The 19,509-nt window shown below is 34.7% G+C and overlaps 1 protein-coding gene across 1 annotated transcript in view; it reads right to left on the bottom strand.

The window, feature by feature from the left end:
- ZC3H12B (zinc finger CCCH-type containing 12B) overlaps positions 1–19,509 on the bottom strand; it is a 415,031-nt gene that overhangs the window by 10,571 nt on the left and 384,951 nt on the right. The window contains exon 4 of the mRNA XM_010982002.3: positions 11,959–12,720. Coding sequence (XP_010980304.1) covers positions 11,959–12,566 — 608 coding nt within the window. The 5' untranslated portion in view covers positions 12,567–12,720. The remainder of the gene's footprint in view (positions 1–11,958; positions 12,721–19,509) is intronic.

Here is a 19,509-nt window from a genome sequence, read left to right on the forward strand (position 1 = left end):
TATGTTATTTATTGTCATTACCTTAAATACTCACAAATTATATACTATATTTGTGCCAAGTTTGTGGAAATTCTGATCTCTTAGCATGGAATCTGGTGCTCTGACATATATATAAACCACACTAAATTGAAGTTAATTAAACATCTTGGATGGTAAAACAAATTGGCATACATGTACCTATTTTATTATAATAAAGTGGATCTTGCCTGCCAAACAGAATTAATCAGAAGAAAACTATTTTGCTAGAAAGCTAACTAAGATAATGTGATACGGGCTCTCTCTTTAGATTCCTCACTTTCTCACTAGTACTCCCTCAACTACAAGAGAAATTAGCTTTAATTGTAGTGTTCCCTTTGGGTGAATTCGTACATAATCTCAGGGGCCTCATTAAGTAATGCACTGCAAGACTTCCTACTGTTTTATCACTCTTGAGGCACACGACAAAATTTTATAAATCCCTTTGTTGACGTCTTCAAACACATTCTAATCATGTTTAAAAGTCCCTAGTGAGTACCATAAAGCAATTATATTACTCCACTAAAAGTCGAAGCACTTAAGAAAAAATAGAAAGGAAAGTATATTTGACTGCCAATACACTCCAAGGGTAGCCCTAGAGATAGCTACCACTGATTTCTTCTAAAAAGTTGAACTCTTAAAGGGTTAATATTGGATGAACCCAGCATGAAACAGGCAAACAGGCAAGTAGGGAAGATATCCAATAGTGATTTTTCTCACTGCTATAGTGCTGATAAGTATAACATGAACTCAGGAAAATCATCAGAATTGCCATTAGAGGGGAAATTTGGAGGAAGGGGATGGGATTTCATTTCACTCAGCTCTGCAGTGCTGTGATGTGTGTCCTCCCAAACACAGTCTAAGACCAGAAATAAACACAACAGTAACATTTTCTGTTGGATACCCCAAATTTATATTTTACACTGACAAACCCTTTGATTAAAAGTAGTTTTCATTATAAAAGTAATAAAGACTTGTAAAATGTGGAAGATACATAAAATATAAAGAAAAACACACTGCAGAATCTGACCATTTTACTATCACTCAAACACTATTAAAATTTTAATGCATCTGTATTATGATATTACTTTTTCAACACAGTGAGAATCACCATGTTAAGAAACAAAAGTAAAATACCTCTAACATTCAACTGCAAATATATTAAAATCATGCTATTTCATAAATCACACCAAATGCCCAATAGTCATTAAAAGATGTCAATGAAGTCCTACATAAAGGCTCAGATGCAAAGTTTAGAGCTCAGTAAATATTTAGACAATAAATAAATGAAAAAAAGTGGAAAATAAACAAATGTTTTCATGATGGCCTGTTTTAACACAAACCTGCAAAATGTCCTTCTAGGACCTAAAGCTTATCTATTTGGAAGTCCTAGCCATAGCAATCAGAGAGAAAAAATTAATAAATAAAAGGAATCCAAATTGGAAACGAAGAAGTAAAACTGTCACTGTTTGCAGATGACATGACACTATACACAAAAAACACTAAATAAGTGACCAGAAAACTACTAGAACTCATTAATGAATTTGGTAAAGTTGTGCATGATACAAAATTAATATACAGAAATCAGTTGCATTTCTATACACTAACAATGAAATAGCAGAAAGGGAAACCAAGGAAATGATACCATTTATCATCACACCAAAAAGAATAAAATACCTAGGAATAAACCTACCCAAGGAGGCAAAAGACTTGTACACTGAAAACTGTAAAACACTGATGAAGGAAATTGAAGACAACATAAACAAATGGAAAGATATATCATGTTCTTGGATTGGAAGAATCAGTATTGTTAAAATGTTCATACTGCCCAAGGCAATTTACAGATTCAATGCAATCCCTATCAAATTACCAATGATATTCATCACAGAGCTGGAACAAAAATTGTTAAAAATTTGTATGGAAACACAAAAGACCCTGAAAAGCCAAAACAATCTTGAAAAAGAAGAATGGAGCTTGGGGAATTGTGCTTCCTGACTTAAGGCTATACTACAAAGCTACAGTAATCAAAAAAGTATGGTAGTGGCACAAAAACAGACAAACAGATCAATGGAACAGGATATAAAGTTCAGAAATAAATCCATGCACTTATGGTCAATTAACCTATGACAAAGGAGGCAAGAATATGCATTGAGAAAAGACAATCTCTTCAATAAGTGGTGCTGGGAAAACTGGACAGCTACGTATAAAAGACTGAAATTAGAACATTCTCTAACACCATATACAAAAGTAAACTCAAAATGGATTTCAGATCTAAATGTAAGGCCAGATACTATAAAACTTCTAGAGGAAAACTTAGGCAGAACACTCTCGGACATAAATCACAGCAATATATTTTTTGGACCAGCTCCAGGAGTAATGGAAATAAAAGCAAAAATAAACAAATCAGATCAAATTAGACTTAAAAGCTTTTGTGCAGCTAAGGATATCATCAACAAAACAAAAAGACAACTTACAGAATGGGAGAAAATATTTGCAAATGATGTGACTGACGAGGGGCTAATTTCCAAAATACACAAACAGCTCATACACCTTAATATCAAAACAAAACAAAACAAAACAAAACAAGCAACCCAATCCAAAAGTGGGCATAAGACCTAAACAAGCAATTCTCTGATGAAGACATACAAATGACCAATAGGTACATGAAAAAATGCTCAGCATAGCTAATTGTCAGAGAAATACAGATCAAAACTACAATGACATATCACTTCACACCAGCCAGAATGACCATCATTGAAAAGTCTACAAATGATAGATGTTGCAGAGGGTGTGGAGAAAAGGGAACTCTCCTACACTGTTGGTGGGAGTGTAGACTGGTGCAGCCACAATGGAGGACAGTATGGAGGTTCCTTAAAAAACTGAAAATAAGCTTACCATATGATACAGCAATCCCACTCCTGGGCATATACCCGGAGAAAAATAAAATTCAAAAAGACATATGCACCTCAATGTTCACAGAAGCACTATTTACAATAGCCAAGACATGAAAACAACCCAAATGTCCACCAACAGATGGATAAAGAAGATGTAGTACATATATACAATGGAACACTACTCAGCCATATAAAAGAATAAAATAATGCCATTTGCAGCAACATGGATGGATCTGAAGATCATCATTCTAAGTGAAGTGGACCAGAAAGAGAAAGAAAAATGCCATATGATATCACTTACATGAGGAATCTAAAAAAAATAGTAATAATAAGGACACAAATGAACTACTTATTATTTATAACTTAAATGATTGATTTCTTGAATATGTGTAAGTGCATTTGGCTGTCCTTTATGATTGGTTTACCACATTCTGTTGATTCTTATTTTGTGGTTGGCTTTATTCCTTTGATAACTATGTAAGTTTAAAAAGCTAAAGCTCTAATCTGTTCTTAGAAACAATGATCAATACATATATGTAAACTAAAAACTAAAAAAAAGTGCAGTATATTGTATATATGTCTTTACATGCAATATAATGTATATGTACAGTCAAACTGCAATAATTCTACCTAATAAAACTTAAAAAGGTAAAAAAAAAAGCTCATCTAAAAAGCAATATAAAGTCTAAGAGCTGCGAGTCACAGAGTGTCTTACTGACACTACAGCTCACTATATTCTGTAAACTGGTTTAGATGTGTCTCATGATCTAGTTTTCAAGGCAAATTCTGCCTAGCAGATGGGTCACTGGCTTCTCCCTGTGCACTTTTGTTTTGATAGGGTTCAAATACTTGGGCTTCTCCCAGCTTAACAAAGAATGTGGTGGAATTTACATCTGAAAACCTTAATTCCGCTGAAATGGATTTTTCCTCCCAAAGGAGACAGCTCTCAGAATGAACATATCTTTAGGATCTTAGTATATATCAATATGTGAATCACAGGTACACACTATTGCAAGTGTTAAACAAAAACTATTCATGACAAACAAAAAGCATTATGATTTCAGTGCAGCCTCATCCAACATGCTGAGGAACAACAGATGTTAATATGTAGTTTGTCTAAATACCGATCTCATGATAAAGTTACACTAGTCAATGGCGATTAAAAAACAAATTTAGATTTACTAGCACTAAAAATTCATAAACAGACAATGGCACTGAACTTTGACCATGTGAAATGTGATTGCAGAATAAATGGACTCATCAGTAACCTTCCTAGTCAGACAAAGGAAGAGATGTTAACAAGGACACAATTGGCAATTTTAGAAAAATCATGTAGTCCATTATGAACTATTTTAACATGCTTCTAAAAATAAGGTTTAGTGCTGGTTTTTTTCTTTGTTTAAATTACGTGAAGTATCTTTAATATAGTGAAGGAGCTACTACAGAAGACAAAAGTTCATCTTCCTATTAGCATGACAGTTTGCTATTGGCACAGACCAGATATGTTGAAACTAATTATCTTGGTAATTAATCTCTTCATTATTCCATACAAATTAAAAGAACCATAAAGTGTCCTTTATAACCAGCAATCCTTGAACAGAACTCCAAAGACAAGGAAGATCTTATATTACCATGAAGTCAAAGTTCTCAAAGAAGTCCTGGGTTCTTCTCATACCCACCCCCAAAACAACCCTTAAAGAATGGTAGACTTTGGAAAACAGGCCCAATCTAAAGTGTTTTGGGTTACCTGGTCTGGTAGAAAGTTGATTTTGGCAGATTTGATACCTTTTCCTCTCTAGAATCACTCTAGTTTATGCCTATTAGGAGGGGAGCAAAGTTACCTTTGGCTTTTTGAACATAGAAATCACCCTCTGCTTTTAACAGAGAAATATTCCTCCACTTTTCGCTGCCCATAGCATCATTCTGATTACTGGAATATTATGAACAGGTCATTTAACTTTCTTGTTACTATGCTTCTAGTTTCCCCTTATTATAACAGGGGAGTTGACTAGCCTGTTTTACACAGCTTATGATGATGTTGTGATTTTTAAAGTGATATTTGAAAGAGGGGGAGATCAGGATGGCAGAGTAGGAGGGTGTTGAGCTCACCTCCCCCCACAAACACATCAAAAATATATCTACATGTGGAGCAACTCTCCACATGAAAATAAACTGGAGGCTGGCAGAAAGGCTCTTCTTCAACCAAGGCTGTAAAGAAAGATCAACATGGAGTCAGGCAGGAAGAGAGAAGTGATCAGGTCAGGACCCACACCACTAGCAGGGGACATGGAAGAGGAGGATGAAAGCAGGGGCTTTCCCTAGGGAATGAAGGATTCTAGCCACATATTAGGCATCCCAGTCCTGGGGTCCAACACTGGAAATATCAGTTTCCTTAGCTGGTTTGAAAACCAGTAGGACTAACTAGAGGGGTTGTGAGAAACTGAGGCTCCAGTCATGAAGAGCCTGCACACACATTTGCTTACTCCCAGGAACAAGGTGAAGGAATCATACTGAAAACACCCTGGGGCTCTGGCTGGTTTCCAGTGACTGCTCCAGTGTGCTCCCCAGCCCTCACCTGTCTACTGTTTCTCTCCTCTTGCTCCAGCTCTGCTCTCCACTAGGGTGGAGGTACTGTTGCTTCGGGGAGAGCACACATCTAAAGGTAATGGGACTAGCTTGGACCCGACCCTCAAGGCTTATACTGCAGCACCTTGGGCCTCAACTCCATGCCCAAAAAGATGGTGACAACCATTGAGCATAGGAGAAGCCCCAGCTCACACTTGGCTCTGGTTCTAACCACCCTCTTATCCAGCCCTACCTCCAACAAAGTTGGTAGCTTTCAGCACACTCCCAGGGAAGATGTGACCTGTACTCACTTCAGATCCAACTCTCCCACCAAAGCCAGTGGGCACACACAGACTGCATAGAGACACTCCTACACACCCTTCAAGATCAGGATAAGTAATATTTTCACCTAATTCTATAGAGACAGAGAAAGTGAAACAAAATGAGAAGACAAAGAAGCATATTTCAAGTGAAAGAAAACGGCCTCTTCAAAAAACCACTAATAAAACAAAGTTAAATAATTTATCAGATAGAATTCAAAGCATTAGTATTAAGAATGCTAAATTAACTTGGGAAAAGAATAGATAAGCACAGTTATAATTTTAACAAGGAGCTAAAAATATAAAAAAAGAACCAATCAGAGCTGAAGAACATGATAACTGAAATGAAAAACATACCAGAAGGAATTAACAGGAGACTAGGTGATACAGGAGAATACATAAGTGATCTGGAAGATAGAATAATGGAAATCACCCAATCAGAACAGTAAAACAAAAAACAAATTTTTAAAATTGAGAATAGTTTACGGGAACTCTGGGACAACATCATACTAACATTTGCGTCATAGCGGTCCCAGAAAGATAAGAGAGAGAAAAGGTGGGTAGAGAATATATTTGATAAAATTATTACTGAAACCTTCCAGAAGAAGAAATCTCCAGGTACAGGAATCACAAAGAGTACCAAACAAGATGAACCCAAAGAGATACATTCCAAGACATGTCATAATTAAAATGGCAAAAGTTAAAGAGAGAATTTTAAAGGCAGCAAGAGAAAAACAGAGTCACATACACAGGAAGTCCCCCAAAGCTATCAGCTGATCATTCTGCAGAAGCTTTGCAAGATAGAAGGGAGTGGCTTGATATATTCAAAGTCTTAGAATAAACTGCATCCTTGGATACTGAACCCAGCAAAGTTATAATTCAGAATTGAAGGAGAGATAAAGCACTTCTCAGACAAGAAAACCTAAGAGTGTATCAATACTAAACTGATCTTAAAAGAAATGGAAAAGGGTCTTCTCTAAGTGGAAGAGAAAAGGTAAGAAGTAAGAATTTATAGGAAAGGAAAAATCCAACCAGCAAAGGCAAATATATGGCAAAATTGTGGATCAACCACTTACATAAGCAAGTATGAGATTAAAAGACAACAATTGTAAAATCAACTATAACTACAATAAACAGTCAAAGAACACACATGAAGATGTAAAATATGACATCAAAAACACAAAATGTGGGGGAGAATATAAAATGTAGATTTTTTTTAGAATGTGTTAAAACTTAAATGACTACCAGTTTAAAACAAATAGTTATAGGTCAACATATACAGACCCCATGGTAACTACAAATAAAAAGCCTATAATAGATATACAAAAACTAGAGAGAAAAGAACACAAGCATATCACTAAACCACATCAAACCACAAGAAAATGAAAGGAACAGAGAAGTACACAATCAGAAAACAAGTAACAAAATGACAATAAGTACATACTTATCAGTAATCACTTTAAATGTCAATGGATTAATGCTCCAATCAAAAGATATTATATATACAAAACCCTAAAGACTCCACCAAAGCTAATAGAATTAATAAAAAAATTCAGTAAAGTACAAGATTAATATACAGAAATATGTTGCTTTTCTATACACTAATAATCAAGAAAGAGAAAGCAGGAAATAATATCATTTAAAATTGCTTTAAAAAGAATAAAATACCTAGGAGTAAACTTAACCAAGGAGAGGAATGACCTATACTCTGAAAACTGTAAGTCAGTGATGCAAGAAACTGAAGATGATACAAATAAATGGAAAGATACCTCATATTAATAGATTGGAAGAATTAATATTGTTAAAATGACCATGCTACCCAAGGCAATCTACAGATACAATACAATTTCTATCAAAAATACAAAGGGCATTTTTCACAGAACTAGAGCAAATAATTTTAAAATTTGTATGGAAGCACAAAAGACCCCAAATAGCCAAAACAATCTTGAGAAAGAAAAACAGAGCTGGAAGAATCATGCTTTCTGACTTCAGACTATACTACAAAGCTACAGTGATTAAAAAAAACAGTATGGTAATGAGGGGGAGGGTGTAGCTCAAGTGGTGGAGTGCATGCTTAGCATGCATGAGGTCCTGAGTTAAATCCCAGTGCCTCCTCTAAAAATAAAACAAACAAACAAACAAACCTAACCACCTTCCCCTTCAAAAAAAATATATGGTACCGGTTCACAAACAGACATAGATCATTGGAACAGAATAGAGAGCCCAGAAAGAAACCTTACACACTTATGGTCAATTAATCTATGACAAAAGAGGCAAAAATATTCAATGGACAGATACTAACTACTATATATAAAATAGATAAACAACAAGGTCTTACTGTATAGTACAGGGAACTATATTCAATATCTTGCAAAAAACTATAATAAAAAGTAATATATGTATAACTGAATCACTATGCTGTACACCAGAAACTAACACATTTTAAATCAACTATACTTCAATAATAATAAAAAATATATACAACAGAGAAAAGACAGTCTCTTCAGTTCATGATGTTGGGAAAACTGGACAGCTATGTGCAAAAGAATAAAATTAGAACATTTTCTTCCACCATATACAAAAATAAACTCAAAATTAATTAAAGACCTAAATGTAAGACTGGAAACCATGAAACTGCTAGAAGAAAACGCAAGCAGAAACCCCTTTGACCCTAACTGCAACAATTTTTTTTGGATCTGTCTCCTAAAATAAAGGAAATAAAAACAAAAATAAATAAATGACACCTAATTAGACTTAAAAGCCATCACACAACAAAGGAAAACTTCAACAAAATGAAAAGACAGCATACTGAATGGGAGAAAATATTTGCTAATTATATGACTGATAAGGAGTTAATGTCCATAATATATAAACAGCTCATATAACTCAATATCAAAAAAAAACCTGATTAAAAAATGGACAGAGCACCTGAATGATATTTCTCCAAAGAAGACATACAGATGGCCAACAGTCACATGAAAAGATGTTCAACATTGCTAATCATCAGGGAAATGCAAATCAAAACCACAGTGAGACAATACCTCACAACTGTCAGAATGGCTGTTGTTAAAAAGACCACAAAAAATAACAAATATTGGTGAGGATGTGGAGAAAAAGGAACCCTAGTGCATTGTTGGTGGGAATGTAAACTGGTGCAGCTATTATAAAAATAGTAGGGGGTTCTTCAAAAAACTAAAAATAGAACTACCATATACACCTAGTCCACTTCTGGGTATATATCTGAAGAAAACAAAAGCACTAATTAAAAATATATATGCACCCCAATATTCATAAGCAACATTATTCACAATAGCCAAGATGTGGAAGCAAACTTGATGTCCATCAACAGATAATTGGATAAAGAAGCTGTGGTATATATACAATGCAATATTACTCAGCCATAAAAAATAATTAAATTTTGCCATTTGCAACAACGTGGACCTGGAGAGTATTATGCTTAGTGAAATAAGACTGACAGAGAAAGGCAAATACTGTATGCTATCATTTATATATGAAATCTAAAAAATAAAATAAATGAATGCATGTAACACAGCAGAAACAGACTCACAGATACAGAGAACGAAGTAGTGGTTACCAGTGGAAAGAGGGAGGGGGGAGGAGCAAAATAGGGATAGGAGATTAAGAGGTACAAAGTACTATCTATAAAATAAATAAGATATAAGAATATATTGTACAGCACAGGGAATACAGTCAATATTTTACAATAACTTTAAATGTAGTATAATCTATAAAATATTCAATCACAATGTTGTGTGCTTGAAACTAATATAGTACTGTAAATCAACAAAACTTTAATAAAAAATAAAAATAAAACGTTTGAAAAAAGATTCCTATACATTTATACCCTGCTACTAGAAACTATGTCAAATATTCTTAGTAACACTAATGGCCACATATTACTGCATGATATTGCAGGAGCATTGGAGTCACATTCTGGTTTTAATATAAACTTTGCCATTTATTACTTGGGCAATTAACCTCTGAACTTGAGTTTGCTCACCTGTAAAAATGAACATAATTAGTTCATTTTTGTAGTGTTTTTAGTGAGGATTAAATCACATATTCAAAGTACCTGGCAGAGAATAGATATTTATAAATACTAGTTTCATTTCATTCATTTGAAGCCAGAAGATTTAAGTCAAGTCCTCACTTTGTTATATTTATATATTTTATTTATATATTAACTATAGCAAATAACCTCAGGGAACTCATTTAACCTTGCTGAGCTCTAGTTTTCTCATCTGTAAAATAAAGTTGTTATGAAGATTAAATAGAACTAACAGGGGTTGGGGTTTAGCTCAGTGGTAGAGTGTATGCTTAGAATGCGCAAGTTCCTAGATTCAATCCTTAGTACTTCCATTAAAAAAAAAACCCAAAAAAGGCTAAATAGAACTATATATTGAAATGTACCTCCAGATTGTCTGCTAAGCAACTCCTGCATACAGCAATAGTATGGTTCATAAGACTTGCCTTATCCCCAGGGATGTGGGAGCATCCAATACTGTGCTATGTTCTGTGAGGAAACAAGGGAGGCATAAAATAAGATCCTTGCCCTCAAAGACAATGGGGTAATCAAATTAAAAACTTGTGAGTCTAAGGCTTTTTACTTTGTTCTGATTGTTTACAGTCTAAGAATTCCAGTGAGTTCATCAAGCAATGGTGGACTTAAGAAGAAGTAGGCTCCTGATCACTGGGAATTTTTCAACTGAAGTTGGGTGACAACTCATTCTTAAGGTTATCTGGCATGAGATAAAAAATTATATGACACTTACTGTATAGCACAGGGAAATATATACAAGATCTTTTGGTAGCTCACAGTGAAAAAATATAACAATGAATATATGTAAGTTCATGTATAATTGAAAAATTGTGCTCTATGCTGGAATTTGACACAACACTGTAAAATGACTATAACTCAATAAAAAATGTTAAAAAATAAATAAAAAATAAATAAATGGAATCATATGAAAACAAACAAAAATTATATGATACAGTGTTGAATAAAGTATGAAGGCACTCTTGGTTCTGTATTGCTTTCCTATTGTTGCTATAACAAATTACCACATATTTAGTGGCTTAAAATAACACGTTTGTTCTCTTATAGTTCAGGATGTCAGAAGTCTAAAATCAAGGTGTTGGCAAGGCTCTGTTCTTTTTCCAGTCTTCAGGGAAGAATCTATTTCCTTGCTCTTTTCAGTTTCTGGAGGTTGCCCACATACCTTGGCTCATATCCCCTTTCTTACATCACTCCAACCTCTTGTTTCTGTCATCACGTTGCATTTTAATCCCGCTGTCTCCTTCTCTCTTATAAGAACCCTTGTGATTACATTGCGCCCATCTTAATAATATAGGATAATTTCTCCTATCTCAAGATCCTTAGCTTAATCATATCTGTGAAGTCCCTTTTTACCATGTAAGGTAACATAGTCTCAGATTCCAGGGATTAGGATTTGGATGTCTTATTATTATTATATATTATTCAGCCTACCATGGGTACTGCAGCTCAGAGACAATGATTGGGATCAGAAAAGTCAGGGTGCTCGTGGAGATAGTATACCTTGAAGGGCATGAAGATAAGAAGGTGGTCACGTCTAGGCTGGGAAATGTCATGAACACATGCAGTGGGGGTATAAATAATCATAATTTACATGGGGATGGTTAAAGAGATTGATATAAATGCAGTAAAGTGTGAGAGATGCAATTCAATGGGAGGAGAGAAAGGTCAGATCACAAAGTCAGGCAAAGGCATCCAAATTTGGTAGAATGGCAATTGGGAGTTACTGCAAGTTCCCAAGTAAGTCCACATGTAACATTATAAAAGCAGGATTTTCAGGACGATCCATTTAGTCAAGTAGAGGTGGGAGAAGGGACCACAGAAGGAACAAATGCTAAATGGTTACATCTCCTCTAAAGCATCACTGATTTCTATTTGACTGTACTTTCAGAACATCTGAAAACAAGATGGCAACAATTTCAAAGAAGAGAGAAAAAGCCAGGCATGATCATTTTAGCCTTTGTCCACCTATAGGAGCATAAGCCACAGACAACAACCAAGAGGCTCTATTAGCCCTTTGTAAAGGAAGACAATTTCTATGAGCTCAGGGCAGTTTTAAAGAAACAGAAAGAAAATATATCAGTCTTACCTCATTGCCACATTACTTCCATCTATGACAACTGGCCTTAAATTGTCACTGTTGTCTATTTCATCTTCAAGAGACAGTTCAGGGCTTGCAATCTCTCTGCAGCTGGGCCCCCGAGGCACTAACAGACTCAAGTTGACCTGACCTTCCAAATCACCTTTGTTCCCAAGTCTGACAAGCTCTGCCAATACATCATTAATAAGTGATTCTGGACCCAGCTTGTTCAGTACTGATTGAATCTGTTCCTCTGCATAGCCCAGCTTTAAAGCAAAATCCATCTTGGCCTGGTATTCTTTTTCCAAGTCAAGCTTCCCATCCTGTAGAATGCTGCTCTGGGAGAAGCTTGGATGATCTAGGCAGGGTGATCTACATAGCTGGCGGTGTGGCTTAGAGGGGATCTCCTTCTTCTTCAACTGAACATTTCCAAGTTGGCAACTGTTGTCATTGCTGCTACTTTTAAGGATCATCTGTTCAGGGTCACTCTCAGAGCTCAACCACTCTTCAGAATCAGCATTACCCTGTTCTGTGCTGTCTTGCTTAGGCTGCTGCTTCTCTTCCTTGGAGGCACTCTTCTTCATTTTTGATGTTTCCACTGCAGCGGTGGCCGTCATCCCGTTCAGTAGGCAGTCTGAGGTCTAATCAGCTCTTTTTCTTTTTAGCCTGCTTGGAAACCATGTACAGTGACATTCCTTGTGTAAAATGTGGTGGTAGTAATGGTGCAAGAGTTTGCTTGTTTCGTTTGTTATGTTCAGATGTTACCAGTTCCTAAAAATAAACACACATATCATAATCATGCTTAGTAAAATTCTGGAAAAGCATTTAGAATACAGTGTTTTCTTCCTAAGAAACTACAGGCTGTCTGACATATTTTCTGCTTAAAATGATCAGACCCTGGAAATTACATCAATGATTTTTTCAGATCAAAATATGAGACTGTAAAATCAACTGCAAGAAAAAAAAACCTTAAAAAAAGCAAATACATGGAGTCTAAACAACATGCTACTAAACAACCAATGGGTCACTGAAGAAATCAAAGAGAAAATTAAAAAAATATCTGAAGACAAGTAAAAATGTAAACACAATGATACAAAATCTATGGGTTGTAGCAAAGCAGTTCTAAGAAGGAAGTTTATAGCAATACAATCCTACCTCAGGAAACAAGAACAATTTCAAGTAAATAATCAAACCTAAAAGAACAAACAAAGAAACAAAAAGAAGAACAAATAAAACCCAGAGTTAGTAGAAAGAAAGAAATTATAAAGATTAGAGCAGAAATAAATCAAATACAGACTAAAAAACAATAGAAAAAATCAATGAAACTAAGAGCTGGTTCTTTGAAAAGATATACAAAATTGATAAAACTTTAGCCAGACTCATCAAGCAAAAGAGAGAGAGGGTCTAAATAAATAAAATCTGAAATGAAAGAGGAGATGTTACAACTGACAGCACAAAAATACAAAAGGTCATAAAAAATTACTACAAATAATTATATGCCAATAAAATGGAAACCTAAAAGAAATGGATAAATTCTTAGAAACACAATCTCCCAAGAATAAAACAGGAATAAATAAAATATATGATCAGACCAATTGCTAGTAATAAAATTAAATCAGTAGTTAAAGTCCTCCCAAAAAACAAATGTCCAAGACCAGCTGGCTTCACAGGTAAATTCCACCAAACATTTTAAAAAGAGTTACCACCTCTCCTTCTCAAAGTATTCCAAAAATTGTAGAGAAAGGAATGTTTCCAAACTCATTCTATGAGGCCAGCATTACCCTGATAAAACCAGACAAAGACAACGTAAAAAAAGAAAATTACAGGCCAACATCACTGATAAACATAAATGCAAAAATCTTCAACAAAATATTAGCACAACAAATTCAACAATGAATTAAAAGGTTCAAACACCATGAGCCAGTGGGATTTATCACAGGGATGCAAGGATTTTTCATTATCAATCAATGTGATATACCACATTAACAAACTGAAAAATAAAAATCATATGATCATCTCAATAGATGCAGGAAAAGCTTTTGACAAAGTTTAACATCTGTTTATGATAAAAACTCTCCAGGATGTGGGTATAGAAGGAACATAACTCAACGTAATAAAGGCCATATATACTCCTATGGCCAACATCATACTCAACTGTGAGGAAAAAGACAAGGATGCCCACTCTCACCGCTTTTATTCAACATAGTATTGGAAGTTCCAGCCACAGAAATTATACAAGAAAAAGAAATAGGATGAATCCAAATTGGAAAGGAAGAAGTAAAGCTTCTTGGAGATGACATGATACTACATACAGAGAATTCTAAAGACTCCACCAAAAAGTCTGTTAGAACTAATAAATGAATTCAGTGAAGTTGCAGGATACAAAATTAATATACAGAAATATGCAGTGTTTCTATACACTAAAAACCATCTATCAGAAAGAGAAATTAACAAAATAATCCCATTTACAATTGCACCAAAAAGAATAAAATACCTAGGAATAAATTTAACCAAGGCAGTGAAAGATCTGTACTCTGAAAACTATAAGACATTGATGAAAGAAATTGAAGACAACATAGACAAATGGAAAGATATGCCTTGCTCATGGATGGGAAGAATTAATATTGTTAAAATGCCCATACTGCACAAAGCAATCTACAGACTCAGTGCAATCACTATCAACACATCAGTGGCATTTTTCACAGAACTAGAACAAATAATTCTAAAAAGTATATGGAACCACAAAAGGCCTCGAATAGCCAAAGTAATTTTGAGAAAAAAGAACAAAGCTGGAGATATCACATTCCCTGAAATAAAACTACACTACAAACCTACAGTAATTAAAACATTATGGTATTGATATAAAAAACAAACACATAGATCAATAGAACAGAATGGAGAGCCCAGAAACAAACCCATGTTTATATGGTCAATTAATTTATGACAAAAGAGACAAGAATATAAATGGGAAAAAGTCAGTCTCTTTAATAAATGTTTTTGGGAAAACTGGACAGCTACATGTAAAAGAATCAAACTAGACTAATATCTTACACAATAGACAAAAATAAATTCAAAACAGATTAAAGATGTAAATGTAAGACCTGAAACCTTAGAACTACTAGAAGAAAACACAGGCAGTACGCCTTTTGACATCAGTCTTAGCAACATTTTTTTTTTTTGATCTGTCTCCTCAGGCAAGGGCAATAAAAGCAAAAATAAACAAATGAGACCACATCAGACTAAAAAATGCTTGCACTACAAAGGAAAGTATCAACAAATGAAGGGCAATCTCCCAAATAGGAGAAGATATTTGCAAATGATATGTTTGATAAGAACTTAATATCCAAAATATATAAAGAACTCATACAACTCAATAACAGCAACAGCAAGAACAACAACAAACTCCAAACAATGTGATTTAAAAAATGGGCATGGGATCTGAATGGACATTTCTCCAAAGAAGACATATTGATGCTCAATAGACACATGAAAAGGTACTCAATATCATTAATCATCAGGGAAATGCAAATCAAAGCCACAATATCACCTCACACCTGTCAGAATGGCTATTGCCAAAAACATAACAAATAATAGGTGTTGGTGAGAATGTGGAGAAACAGGAACCCTGATACCCTGTTGGTGGGAATGTAAATTGTTGCAACCATTATGGAAAATAGCATGCAGGTCCCTCAAAAAATTAAAAACAGAACTATCATACGGTCCAGGATTTCTACTTCTGGAAGCAAGCAAAAACACTAATTTGAAAAGATATATACATCTCTATGTTCATTGCAGCATTATTTACAGTAGTCATGACATAGAAGCAACTTAAGCATCTATCAATAGATGAATGGGTAAAAAGCTGTGGTACACACACACACACACAATGGGATATTATTCAGCTATAAAAAAGAATGAAGTCTTGCCTTTGAGACAACATGGGTGGTCCTAGAAGGTATTATGTTTTATGAAATAAGTCAGACAGAGAAAGACATATACTAGATGTGGAATCCTAAAAACAAAACAAATAAATAAACATAACAAAACAGAAAAAGACTTACAGATACAGAGAACAAACTGGTGGTTGCCAGGGGGTTGTGTGTGGCAGGGATGAGGGGAGGGTATAACAGGTAAAGAGGTTAAGAGATACAAACTTTTATAAAATAAATGTCACAGTGATGTAATATGCAGCACAAGGAATACAGTCAATAATACTGTAATAAGTTTATATGGTGACAGATGGTTACTAGACTTTTCATGCTGATCATTTTGTAGTGTATTTAAATATCAAATCACTATGTTGTAAACCTGAAAGTAACATAATAGTGCACATAAACTATACGTCAATAAAAATGATTGGACTCACCTTACATAAAAATATAGAGTCTCTAATTCTCTACTAATTCTAGACATAAAATTTTAAATATAGGCCTTAATTCCCACACACACCTGCAGAACTGAGGGCAGAACAGCCCCCACAACAAAAGCATAGATGAAGTTAACTGCTTATCAATACAACTTTGAAAAAAAGAAACGTGGCATTTCAACAGGGCACAGAGATATACATATCCTTGACAGAACTATTTCTTTCTTTCTGTCAGGTAACTTTTTCAGATACCACACCATATCTTTCTTGCTAATTTTGAGCTCCACTCCCTAAAAGGACAACTTCCCTAGCATTACTTTTTGCAAAATATCAGGGACTTCATCTACTGAGGAGACTGGAAAACCATGAAAATTGCTTTCAAACAACTGAAGCTGGCTATAGGGGTCACAAATAGGGACATGTGCTCCAGATAAGGAAAAAGTTTTGTGCACACTTATGAATTGTATCTGCAGCCTCTTTTATCTATTGTAATTGTATTTATTATGTTGTAAAAATGAGAAAATCAACTCAATTTGCATGAGAAACTAGAATATTTTAAAAGAATGTTAATTACAGAAGAGAATTAGGTGCAATTTTGTTTCTAAAATCCTCCTTTCAACTATGCCATCTGTCCCCGCAGGTATGAGTTCTAACCTGGCCAAAGTGTTTCCTATACTTACAGCTTCGGTTTCCTCATATGTAAAAAAAATGATATGGATAGCTCACACAGTAAGGAAAGTGCTTAGAAAAGGGAACAGAACATAGTAGGTTCTCATCAGTTGTAAAAGAGTACAACAGACACCACCAGTAGTTTTTGGTTTTTTTAAGAAGACTAACAGTGAAGCAAGGCTGTAGACCTGTGAGCACTGACAAGCTCTTCAGATAGCAGCTGTGCTCACTAATCTAAAACCAGACTATCTATGTAACCAGTAATAGGGTTTTCCAGTTACACTTAAGTTCTATACATATAAATTAGAAGAAAAGTCACCAGTAGCTCTATCTAAGAATAATATGAATAACTGCATGCTTACATTAGTAGAGTCACATCTGGAAACAACACACGCATACAGAATTGACATCTCAGAACTGACATTGAGGCAGCTTCTCTAATGATTATACCACCACTTGTGACTTAAATTTTTCCCTTGATGAATTAGCCAACACATAGACACCTATTTCAGTGTCACTTCTGTCATTAATCTTTGTTATTTGAATTTTAAAGCCTATTTCCTTTATTTACTGTCTGACTTATATTTTATTCTCTCCAAAAGAATTCCTAGTACACACAGGAAATTGAAAAAAAATTTCCCCTGCATTTATTCAAAGCTCCAAAGTCACTTAAAAAAAACTGTTTATAAGATTAAATGTATATTTTCTTGGCAAAAGAGAGGTACCCATAAAAAACAAGTTTGACTGCTCTTAGCTAGCAGGCCACAGAATGTTTTCCTCCTTCTCGAATGTCTGGTATATTGCTCTGTCCAAAACTGACATGGGTGTGATCATGTTTACCATGTTCATGTAGACACACGATAGTAAATTTAAACTCAGGAAAAATTCCACAACATTAGAAATCCTCATTGAAATGACTAGTTATTATTGTGAAAGTTTCCTACTCAATAACCTAATGTAGAAGAGAAGTAAATGACTTAACATACATAAACTTGGATTTACCTTTCAAAGACTTAAGCAAAATTTTAAGAAAAATTCTGGTTGTCTGTCCTAAAACCTATGTCATGTGTTTTTTTGTGTTTGTATTTGTTTTGTTTTACAATGTAAACTCTTGAGCAAAGACAGCAGGAATGTTTTTCATTCAAAAGAATACTCACTGAGCACCAGACACTGTGAAGCCCCAGGGCTAGAAGGAGAAACCAGAACTGATCCTGTCCTCAAAGAACTCTCAAGCTAATTTAAAAAATTGACTAGAAGTGGCCCTAGGAAATGCTTTAACACAATTCTATAGAGAGTGATTATCTCAATTATAGTTCAAGTTGAGACAATTTTGAGAATGAAGGAGCATTTCTAATAATTATGTCAGAATAATAGGCATAAACTGGGGGTGTACCAGGTAAACCTGGATGCATGGCTGTTCCTTCACAGTTACCTGAAAATTTCCACTGATCTGCAAAAGAGGGAATGTTCGATTCTATCAGTAGGGTGTGAGATGGAGGTGGTGTTTGAAGGAATTAGGAAGAATTCAGAAAGGATATAATATTTGAAGTAACTTTCTGACTAATTAATCAACTACTTAATTAATAAACATTTATATAGTGCTGACTATGTGTGAAGAAACATTAGCTGCTGGGGTATAAAAGCAGACATGGATTCTGATCTCATGGTGCTTATAGTGGTGGTGGTGGGAATGGACAATAGACAATAATCAAATAATTATATAATTCATAATTATAAACTGTGACAAGTGATTAAGCATTAAAAAGTATAGGGAAATATGAGTTGAGCTTTAAAGGAAAGAAAATAATTTGCTGGGTGGGGAAGAGTTTTTAAAATTATAGATATGAGAAGATTAATATAACATTGTGCCTTAGTTAACACCTCACACTTCATATTACTAGTGAAAATGGCTAAAGGAAAATAGTTATTTTTGCTTAAAAAGGAAGGTGAGTTGGGGGAAGTTTAAAAGACGATGTTCTAGCTGCTACTCATGACAGGTGTTGAAAAGAGTTTTTATCTTTCATTATTATTGATTGAAAAAACTCACAAATGAATGCAGTAAAGACTGGCATACTTTGGAAACTCACATTAGTCAGAAGAAATTATAGGCTTGAATGTAATTTGTTTTAAGAAGTTTTGTCAACAGATAGCCACGTGTTATAGATACAGAGCTTGCCTATAATTTGCTTAGTAATGTAATTAAACAAATGATTGCAAACTTGCATTTGAATCTAAAAATGAAGAGAAATAAATGCAAGCAAAAGCTTTCAACAGTGACATCAAGGAATTTCCACCAAGGGGAAAAAAAGTCTTCTCCTTATCATTCAGTCTGCTCAATCTACTTTCTTTCTCCACCTCTGCCCCCATCCTTTTATTATGAAATACAATTCATTCATTTTGCATTTGCACAGAGCAATTTTTCCAATATCAATCAAAGTTTACCACAAACTCCACTTCATCTTTTCCAAAATCGGCCAAACAACACCATGCATGGAGACAGAAACATCTAGACATATCTACTGAGC

The sequence above is a fragment of the Camelus dromedarius genome, chromosome X (genome assembly GCF_036321535.1).
Source record: "Camelus dromedarius isolate mCamDro1 chromosome X, mCamDro1.pat, whole genome shotgun sequence".
NCBI lineage: Eukaryota > Metazoa > Chordata > Mammalia > Artiodactyla > Camelidae > Camelus > Camelus dromedarius.